At 45.0% G+C, this 9,900-nt stretch overlaps 2 protein-coding genes across 3 annotated transcripts; one reads left to right on the plus strand and one right to left on the minus strand.

Annotated features, from left to right (window-relative positions):
• The first annotated feature begins 269 nt into the window (after nt 1–269).
• Nucleotides 270–6,435, plus strand: akr1a1b (aldo-keto reductase family 1, member A1b (aldehyde reductase)). 2 transcript variants are annotated; one of them, XM_058072949.1, is made up of 9 exons: nt 270–310; nt 1,440–1,535; nt 3,040–3,159; nt 3,247–3,398; nt 3,552–3,747; nt 4,368–4,567; nt 4,981–5,053; nt 5,129–5,215; nt 5,920–6,435. In XM_058072949.1, the coding sequence occupies exons 2-9, from the start codon at nt 1,455–1,457 to the stop codon at nt 5,983–5,985; spliced, it is 975 nt and encodes a 324-aa protein (XP_057928932.1). In that variant the 5' UTR covers nt 270–310; nt 1,440–1,454; the 3' UTR covers nt 5,986–6,435. The 2 variants fall into 2 exon arrangements, with proteins under 2 accessions (XP_057928932.1, XP_057928933.1); XM_058072950.1 differs by having other exon boundaries at nt 303–357; nt 5,920–6,432.
• c5h19orf44 (chromosome 5 C19orf44 homolog) lies at nt 5,492–9,230 on the minus strand. Its single transcript, XM_058072946.1, has 10 exons — nt 8,712–9,230; nt 8,505–8,633; nt 8,333–8,439; nt 7,877–8,270; nt 7,534–7,783; nt 7,381–7,463; nt 6,905–7,301; nt 6,754–6,822; nt 6,526–6,692; nt 5,492–6,432 (listed from the first exon to the last, which is right to left on the minus strand). The coding sequence occupies exons 1-10, from the start codon at nt 8,835–8,837 to the stop codon at nt 6,403–6,405; spliced, it is 1,752 nt and encodes a 583-aa protein (XP_057928929.1). The 5' UTR covers nt 8,838–9,230; the 3' UTR covers nt 5,492–6,402.
• Between the last annotated feature and the right edge of the window lie 670 nt (nt 9,231–9,900).

The raw sequence follows: 9,900 nt of genomic DNA on the forward strand, positions 1-9,900 counted from the left end.
TGGTAATTGGTTGGAGTCCAAAGACAAGAAGCTCAGCGGATAACTCCAGCTCGTAAACTTGCACTGAGGCGACTGACAGCTATATGCAAATCGTGTAAACAAAGATGCAAGAAAAGTCAAATATAGTACATTTGAAGCTATCGCCCATATGCAGATACCAGACTCTTATTTTGGCGGCCGTAGGCGGAAGTAGATGTATCTTTATCCGGAAGATGATTTTGAACATCTGCAAGAGAAGCTAGTCTGCGGCTGTTTGGCTCCTGAGGCTCCAGACACTTTGTAGACGCTCCTGGCAATAACAAGAGGAGTGGTAGGTCTGCGCTTTCCAACAAACACCAGAAAAGAACAAACCAAACAGTAAGTTGGTGTCCCACGGGAGGAAAACGTCAAATGTCTTCTCTTAATTAAGTGTGCACTTATTGTGTTTCATAACGGTTTCGCGAGAAGATGAACAAGAGAAATAGCATAACGGCAGAACCAAAAGTTCCTTGTAACTTTTAAATTGCTGACGTGACCACAAACTTTAAGCTAACGTTAGCGAGTTCGCAGCGTCGTTTTTGCTCCTTGTTGCACGGCCACTCTAATATATACTGTATCGTTAACAGCTTTTATAAATTCAGAGATTGGACAGACTGAATTATGTTAATATGGTTATAAATAGGATGGGCAGTTTTAAGTAAACACAAAATATGAAAATGTTATTGTTGGCGACCCTCGTGAGGAAAAGCGGTAGAAAATGAATGAATGAATGAATGAATGTTCACAGGTGAATTATGGCGGTTTGATACTGTCAATTTATGCCTAGTTTGCAAGCCAAACCTGATGGCTGCACGTTTTTAAAGACACAGAATTGGAAAAAGTACATTTCTCTGCATGTCTTTGTCGTACGATTTAACAAAATTATACTTACGTAGGGAATGTTAGCATTAGAATGGCTAGTGTTTAAGAAAGACATATCAATCGTACCTTTAAACATACAAGTCTGCTGACTTTTTTTTTTTTCAAGGAAAATGCAAGTCAGCATCACTTCCTTTTCCTGTTGCTTACAGATGGAATGTAGTTGTGGACTAAACTGTTTGTTGGTTAGTTTTAGTGTCAGCACTTTACTCAATGTCTCATTATTGATGCTCTCTAATATATGTATGGATAAGCAAGAGTTGCTGCATGGTGGCATGGAGGCCACACAGTCTGTGTATGGAGTTTGCATGTTCTTCCCTTGCGTGTGTTTTCTCCAAAAACATGCATATTAGGTTAGTTGGCGACTCTAAATTGTCCATTGGTATGAATGTGAGATTGTGCCCTGTGATTGGCTGGTTAAGTCAGCCGCTTGAAGTCAGCCGGGACCCTAGTGAGGATAAGCGGCATAGAAAATAGATGGATAAGCAAGGGTTACCGGTAGTCATAAATAAGATGTATAATAACTTGTGTTCTCGTTCAAGGTTCTTCAGAGAAACATGAACGACTTTGCTGTTCTCTACACGGGCCGCAAGATGCCCCTCATTGGCCTGGGGACATGGAAGAGTGAACCTGGAAAGGTACAGTAGACAAACATAAAAAGATATATCTTTTTTTTATGTATTCCCAAAGTGGTATTTAGAATAACAGCATGTTATTCTGTATTATACCCATCCTATATTATAGGATGTACGTATGTGTAACGCACCTGAGGTTGTGGAAACTGGCTTCCGTCCCCCAACGTATTCATTTCAACGTATTACCTTCAAAGCTCCCCTCCATACCTCACAGACCTGCTCCATCCACACAATTCCTCACGTCCCCTTCGCTCCCCAGACTCCAACCTCCTGACATTTCCCTGTAGTACTAAGCTCCGAACCTGGGGAGACAGAGCCATTGCTGCCCCCACCCTCTGGAATTCTTTGCCCCATTCACTCTGTGCTTGCCCCGACTTTCCCACCTTCAAAAAGTAACTCAAAACCAATCTGTTTAAATCCTTTTTTTAATGTCTAACTTTTTATACCTGACTGCTATGCCCCGCTTTTAGCCTTGTTTTTAGCTCTGAATGAATGAATGTTGTATTTGAATGTGTCTTCTACTCAGTTTTTTTATTCAACTTTATTTTTCCACTGTTAAGCATCTTTGGGTATCCTGAAAAGCACTGTACAAATAAAATGTATTATTATTATTATTAAGTGATGCTAAGTAAGTTAGCATGTGCCCTCTGAACGCGACAGCCAACGTAGTTTCCCTGTGGGACAAAAACAACCTCTGAACGAACCACATTGCTTGTTTGTTTTAAAGATACTGTGGTTAAAAAAAGTCAGTCCATGTGTCATCGTCGAGATGAGAGAGCGAGCGAGAGTAGAGCCAGGCAAATTGTGTAAACAAAGATGGTAGAATAGTCAAACTTTTTTTCATTCTCATGGCAGTAAGGTATGTCCCCCGCCAACTAAATAAAGGATATGTACTTCTATCTGGTCGCACATGCCTGTGTAGATTCATTCACAATGTCTCATTTTAGTCACAAAATGGGACCATTTAGTCGCAATCTGGACCCCTGCTTTTCATCTGCTTTTGGGCAGACTGTCACGTGATAATGTACTTTGTGGGAAATGAGACATTATGTCACCGGGAGCTCTTTTTGCCAGCCTTGACACAAATAGTGAAAAATGAATTGCAAAACTAAAAAAACTGCCACCCACAAAAGTGTATTGTTCCGTGCAGGCGGACTGAACGGTTCTGTGTTGGTCCATGTACTGTTACGCTGGAGGTGGATCAACACCTTGGGATGTACAGGAGATTTATTTTGAAATGTTTTTTCTCTGACTTAAATAATAGCTTTTTTCCCATGTTAGCCACTTTCTATTTACAGTAAGTTATCTACTGGTTAAAAAAGTTGAGCGGAGGGCATTGTCACACAAGTCAGTTCACTCAACTTGTTTTAGCAGATGTTTTGACAAGAGATCTACTGCATTGTTGTTGATGTTCTGCACATTCAAGTTTTTACATTCCCTGCTGTGATTAAAAAGGTCACAGGTCAAGATGTACAGATGTGTTTAATGTAATCTTTTTGTGTCGCAGGTCAAACAAGCCGTCATGTGGGCCCTGCAGGCCGGGTATCGCCACATTGACTGTGCTGCCGTCTACGGCAACGAGGCGGAGATTGGAGAAGCCCTTCAGGAGTCGCTGGACCACAACAATGTAAATGACGTGAAATGTTTAAACCGACCAAAGATGTGGTCTCTTTATTTAGGGGAGGTTGCGCTAAAATGCTGATGTCACATGCAGGCACTGAGGCGAGAGGATGTGTTTGTCACATCCAAGCTGTGGAACACACAACATCACCCTGAGGATGTGGAGCCGGCACTTTTACAAACCCTCAAAGACCTCCGACTGGAATATTTGGACCTCTACCTGATCCACTGGCCCAATGCTTTCCAGTGAGCGCCACTCGACTGTAGCCTCAATCGTCCCACATAATCGCTTTGCTGAGGAATGCAGGCCAGTCCTGTCAGCACATAAAACCAATTGTTTGAGTTCTTATTTTAGCCTTTGTTCTCTTCTTTTCAACATGACTTCCGCCACGTCACCAGACGCGGAGACACACATTTCCCTAAAAAGGAGGACGGCTCGATGCTGTACGACCACGTGGACTATAAGCTGACGTGGGCCGCCATGGAGAAGCTGGTGGGGAAAGGTCTGGTCCGAGCCATCGGCCTCTCCAACTTTAACAGCCGGCAGGTGGATGACATCATATCTGTGGCCAGCATCAAGCCCGCTGTCCTGCAGGTATGCCAAATTTTTTCTTTGCTGAGGCAGCATTAGCAGCACCCTCAGGGATGACACATCCCTGTCATACGCTTATGAGTAGGGATGCTCCTATCAGGCTTTTATGCTGCTGATTCCAATACCGAACATCCATGAGTGAAATCATCTGATGCTGAAATCAGAGGAAGTTTGTCTCAGAGGATGAGACACCTTCCTTAAGATGGAAGTTTGGATGAGTACATAGGTTAATGCCGTTCTAGCAGGACTTCCAGGTATCATGCAGAGGGGCTGCAAACCCGGTCAAAGGCTGGTCATCTCGTCTGAAGAATTCAATAATTTTTCAGGGTAATTTGCTTTAGACTTCTGACTGTCACGCACATACAGGTGAGTGTCGTCAAGTGTTGGCTACATTGGCTGCCACTTCACTGGTGGCATGATTGTTTTGGGTTTTGCATGCTTGCGCAGTATGAAGGAAGGTGGGCGGAAGACTTTTGCTACAGGCTGCAATATGAGCAAGAGATGATTGGCATTGAAAGACATTTTTTAAACAAAAATTGGCCAATATTAATCAGTGGCCGATCAATCGGAGCATCCCTACTCATGTCACCTTCAACTTGTGACCTTTTGTTTGGGTTGAGCAGGTCGAGAGCCACCCCTACCTGGCCCAGGTAGAACTGCAGGCCCACTGCAGGGCCCGGGGCCTGGTGATGACAGCGTACAGCCCCCTCGGCTCCCCGGACCGCGCCTGGAAACACCCGGAGGAACCCATCCTGCTGGATGAGCCTGTCATTGCCACGCTGGCCAAAAAATACAATAGGTCACCCGCTCAGATCATCCTCAGGTGACAACCAGCCTGGTACAGAACCATCTAGAAGTCTGTGTTAATGCAGACAGAGCATGCTGAATGCTATTTTTTTTTATTTATTCATAAAAAATGAAATGAATACAATAATTTTGGTTGACAATCAAAAGTCAGAAACAATGTCAGCGGAAGATTATAGTCCTATTATATTCTATGTACCAACAGATGTCATTGCTATAATGCTCACAGCCACTAAGGGGCATATATCTACAGTAACTGGGGGTGCTATAATATGCTGTGATGTATTGATCAGTGAACTCTCTGCATTCACACAAGTTCATTTTCATGTATTTTCATTTCATTAGTGAAAAAGTTTGAGTAACATCATTAGTGTTGTTTTCAGTGGTCAATTCACAGTGCCCACCCACTAATTGTGATTTTTGTGTGGTGAGGTGGCAGACACAGCGCGGCGTGGTGACCATCCCCAAGAGTGTGACGGCGGCCCGAATCCGAGAGAATATTCAGGTGTGCATGAATCTGAAATGCTAATGTCACTGTAGCAAAAGCGGTGCTGATGATGTCATGGTGATGGCTTGTCAGGTGTTTGACTTCACGCTGGAGGAAGAGGAGATGAGTCGTGTCACAGCTCTGAATAAAAACTGGCGCTACATCGTTCCTATGATCCAGGTAAGTGGACTGCTTCATTGGGATGATCCGATACAGTATTGCTATGAGGTTCCAATATGAGTATAATTTGTGTATTGGGAATTTGCAAATACCACCTGTGGAGATTGCAGAGTCATGATACACCTGTGTGCTTTAATGTTGTCAGCTAAAGTGGCCAGAGTGTCAGCAGGCACAGCTGTCACCACACATTTACTGGAGCCGCCCCCCCCCCCCCCCTCACTCAAGCCGCACACATTCATGGCCATCTCACACAACACTAAAACTTATGGGCCGCTACAACATCGTAGGAGTTTATTACAGCCTCATGTAAAATTGGCAACAATTATCATGGAGATATTTAGACGGTACCGTATGTGTGACGTTTTCACATTCTGTGAAGTCATCAACACGTCAGGCTGTGTGTGTGTGTGTATGCATGTTAGGAGACCGCGACATTTGCTGGTATTTATCTAGCTGCGTCTTAGCTGATATTCTTTGTTTGGTTCCACATTTAAGCAAACAAAGCGCTGGTATCAGAATTGTATCAGTATCTTCAGTTATCCAAAATCACGTATCAGGAAGTGAAATATATGGATCCATGCATCCCTGGTCTTTGTGTTTGTCCCTGTGACCCAGGAAGTAAACGCACATTAAATAACGCAATGAGGACGCCCCCGTGTGGCAAACGATTGAATGGAGGTTTAAATGAGCTCTATGTATTGCAGGTGGATGGGAAGAGAGTTCCTCGGGATGCGGGGCATCCTCACTATCCTTTTAACGACCCCTACTGAGGACTAATGTCCGGACCAGGATTTGTGCCTTCAAACATCTGTATGGCTCGTGAGAGAATCCCAATTCACAGCCCAACAATACTCTCATGGTTGGTTGTAAGGAATGTTATTTTTTAAACGGGCAGTGAAAAATAAATGATTTAATACTCTCCTGCAGATCACAATTTGTAATAAAGAACATATAAAAACTAAATACCAAATCGTTCACAAGTTCTGTATAAAATGAATGCAATGTCAGACTGCAACACACACAATGTCCCACTTGGAGGTCCTCTTGAGGGACAATGAATCCATTTTGGTGGAGCATCTCTTTGCCGTGTTCTCTCTGTCGGATGTTACCTTCTGTTCAGAGTCTTTCCTTAACATGATTTTACATTCAAGACAACGAGTCAAATTTCTCTTGAGGAACTTCCACTGTCACTTTGTGTGTGTGTGTTTACGGATGTACTGGAAGAAAAAAAAGAAATGTTATTCCTTGTGAGCATATTTTGGTCCATAAATGAAAAATACACTAAATTCCCTCCAGGCTGTGTCTGTTACCTGCATGGTGTCCTCCAAAGTGGCGTATCTGTATCTGGGCGGCCCAAGGCTCTGCAGAAGGCTGGCATGCTGATGCCGGCTGCTTTCGATGAAGCGTCGTGTCATGGCGAGCTGCTGTCTCAACATGTCGTTGAGTGTCAACATGTCTGGCTGGAAAGTGGCAATGCCTATAGAAAGGTTGTGAAACATGAGGTCGCCTGGCAGGAGCTGTGTGCTTTTGCTTCTCACCTTCCAATTCAGACGTTCTAGCGGGGGGAGCCAAGGAGTAGGTGGGGTAATCCATGCCCACTGCAGAACCTGAAGGAGATTGTGAGGCCGAGTCAGATATAAGAAAACTCCGGTTCACTACAGTGGTCTACTTCCTGTTCAAAGGACTAACCTGTGAACCAGAGCGCATTTGCATCCGTCTGTGCCGCCACATCTTTTAAATGGTTACTAGGTGGCGCTGGTGACCTGGACTCACTGCTGGAACATCTTTGACTATGACCTGAGGTCCGCAGAGTGCAGGATTTTTTCGAGTCTGAATAAGTGCTCGAGTAGTCTCCTTCTGTCCTCACCCAGGACGTGTCTATATGGTCCTTGACCTCTGACCCTACATCATCGTCCTCCTCACCTCCCGCCAGGTGTTCTGACACCTGGCTGCTGATAATGTCATTGTCCACCTCTCTTCTGCTGGCACTCTCAAAGTCACTTTCATAGTCTGCCACCTGCTCCACCCACTGGTCGCTTGGCAAAACCGGAAGTGAGACCACATGCTCACCATCTGCCTGGTGAGACTGAAGGACACACAGCAACGGAACCAACATGATAAAGTTTCACAACAAAAGGGTGTGGTTGTGTTCTCTATAGTATCACCTGTGTCCCGGCTGTCCCCTCAGTGGCTGCCAAGGGGGCGGGATTAAGGTCATCTAATGTCATCACATTTATCTCAAAGTCAGCTGTAAGAACAACAACGCAACATCAGCATCTTTGTGTGTGTGGGTGTGTGCACTCGTGGGTGTCTCTCACATTGGAACGAGACTGAGCTGGCCTCACTGGCGGAGCCATCTGCATTGCATCCAACAGGAAAGAGTTCTTCCAGAGAGAGGACCTCCTCCGGGGCCGACCTGGAGGAGTCAGAATGCTGTAGACTTGGGGAGAGGAGGAGGCGGGCCTCAGACAAAGCTCTTCTCTGAGGAGGAGAGCAGGATGATGAGAGACCACCTCCAGAGGGTAGAGGAGGAGGGGATGCAGAACTCAGAACTTTTCTGCTGAACTTCTGTAAAAAAATAAAGAAAGAAATTGTGCTGGTCACCGTGTGAAGGATAGAGGTCACATTGATGGCAAACACAGAAGAAGAAGGAAATGGTACCGTCCCCGCTCTGCTCCTGGATGAAGTGCTAGTCAAGTTCTCGTCTGGTGGGTCCAAAGCGTCTTCCACAAGCTTCCTCACATCCTCTTCACCACTTTCCACATCCTTCTGCAGCAAGGCTTCAGCAGGGATGGACTCGACAGCTTCATGCAGGTCCTCTGGAGATCCAGTTGTGTTTTTCTTGAGGAACCGCGACCCACCCTGACTGCTGGGCTGTGACGAGGGGGCCACAGGAGCTCCCTCTGGGGCATGGGAGAGCGAGGAGAGATCCACATCAGAGCGTGGACTTTGGATCTGGTTCAGAGGTTCCAGAGCTCGCTGACGAATGTGGACTCGACTCTCGATCTGAGCGAGCCTCTTCAGAGCGGCCGTTTGTGAGTTGGAGGACAGCAGTCTACAGCGTGAAGAAGATCAGATTAACTGACATCTTATTAGACTCCTCCCACATACACTCACCTGTCAACATGTGACTGCTGCCTCACAGGTGATTGGCTGCTGGGAGGAGGCGGTGGTGGTTTCTTCAGGAACCTGCTGCCTCCTCCAAAGGGGCTCTGGGGTTGAGCCTGCAAGTGGTAAAAAAAGGTCAGACAGTCATGTCACATTGTAAACATTATCTTTAGATGTTTACCTCTTCTTCCTGTTTTTTTGCAGGCCGAGTGGCTCCACAGACGTCTGGTTCGGAACTCACCTGGGACACGTCACTCGTGTCTGACATCACCAGATTTGTATTTGTTGGAGCATGGCGGCTTTTGACGTCCTGTGAGAAAGGAAGGAGGGAAGGAGGAAGGACAGGTGAGTCTTTAGCTTAGTTTATAGATGTTATGTGCTGACTGACCGCATGTGTGGAGGTTTTAGTGGCGGATGTTTGTGTGGACTCGGCGGCTGCTCGGCTGCTTCTCTTGGAGGACAACAGCGCCTGAGCCCGGTCCAGGGCGTCGCTTCGGCCGCCTCTTCTCCACATGTTTACGGCACAGGTTGCCCCTCAGCCTCACACAAAGTGGACTAGTAACGCCATCACAACACTGTACTTGACGGTTTTTTTTTTAAATTCATTTAATTTAAATTATCTTCCTGCTCAGGTTAGCATGGGCGCTAGCTAACAAGCTAACAAGCACTTACACGTGCCATTCACTCTCTCGATGGCCCTCATAAAATTTTCAGTCGTTGGTATTCAATTAGTGAGGCTAAAACGGCAAATAAGTACAAATGTTACCACTTTGAGTCCTACTCAAGCGTCCTTCGTCTCCAAGGAAGTTTTCTTTCTCGTTGTGAGACAATTTAGTGTCTTTTCCATTGGCACTTTACCGCCATCTTTTGCTTAGGAGGGGCACTACATTATCTGTCTTAAAATAACGCTGCAGTAATCTGAAAATAAATAATGTACACTGAGGCTGATTTGACGGAATTCCAAAAACTAAATCCACCATCACTTTATTTTGTGTGCCTTTGATCACTTGGAAAAGGGATGTCCAGACTTTTTCTGCAAGGCAGCATACATAAAACTTTTAGGCAGCGCTTTCATACATTAAAGATGCTAAAACCAAACCAGTGAGGCCAATCCATGCTAAGATATCTGAACAAAACAACATCTTAGCTTTGTATTATGGCTGACACAGTGAATTAGAGTAATATCTAATGATTCGTAGACCATCATTGAATGAATTTTATTTTTACAATATGCTGAGGGCCCCAAAATGAAATGTGGCTAATAGATGGCCACCAGGTCACACGTTCTACACGGCCACGTCACAAAAACGTTGTGTTCTTCTCATTCCTAATTTCACTCTTACATACTAGTTTATTGTTTACCTCTTGTTTACCTCCTCTTGAAGTCCAACTTGCACACACTGCTGCTGGAATTATTTCCAGTGTGTTACATAACAATGCTCATGGCAACAACAGTAGCCTTTTCAAAAAGCATTTAAACAAAGCCGTAAAAACATCCCATTACGTACATCCTTTTGGGCCTAATTTGTACATTTGGTCTCAATCAGGCGTGAGAGCGACATTTGGACTTTTAATGA

This window comes from Doryrhamphus excisus, chromosome 5, assembly GCF_030265055.1.
Source record: "Doryrhamphus excisus isolate RoL2022-K1 chromosome 5, RoL_Dexc_1.0, whole genome shotgun sequence".
NCBI classification, from domain to species: Eukaryota; Metazoa; Chordata; class Actinopteri; order Syngnathiformes; family Syngnathidae; genus Doryrhamphus; species Doryrhamphus excisus.

Coding starts and splice junctions, on each gene's coding strand:
- akr1a1b (XM_058072949.1), top strand. CDS start 1,455: ATGAACGACTTTGCTGTTCTCTACACGGGCCGCAAGATGCCCCTCATT. Junction 3,160..3,246: donor AGTCGCTGGACCACAACAAT/GTAAATGACGTG, acceptor TGTCACATGCAG/GCACTGAGGCGAGAGGATGT. Junction 4,568..4,980: donor CCCGCTCAGATCATCCTCAG/GTGACAACCAGC, acceptor TTGTGTGGTGAG/GTGGCAGACACAGCGCGGCG.
- c5h19orf44 (XM_058072946.1), bottom strand. CDS start 8,837: ATGTGGAGAAGAGGCGGCCGAAGCGACGCCCTGGACCGGGCTCAGGCG. Junction 8,634..8,711: donor CTAAAACCTCCACACATGCG/GTCAGTCAGCAC, acceptor CCTTTCTCACAG/GACGTCAAAAGCCGCCATGC. Junction 7,784..7,876: donor CCAGGAGCAGAGCGGGGACG/GTACCATTTCCT, acceptor ATTTTTTTACAG/AAGTTCAGCAGAAAAGTTCT.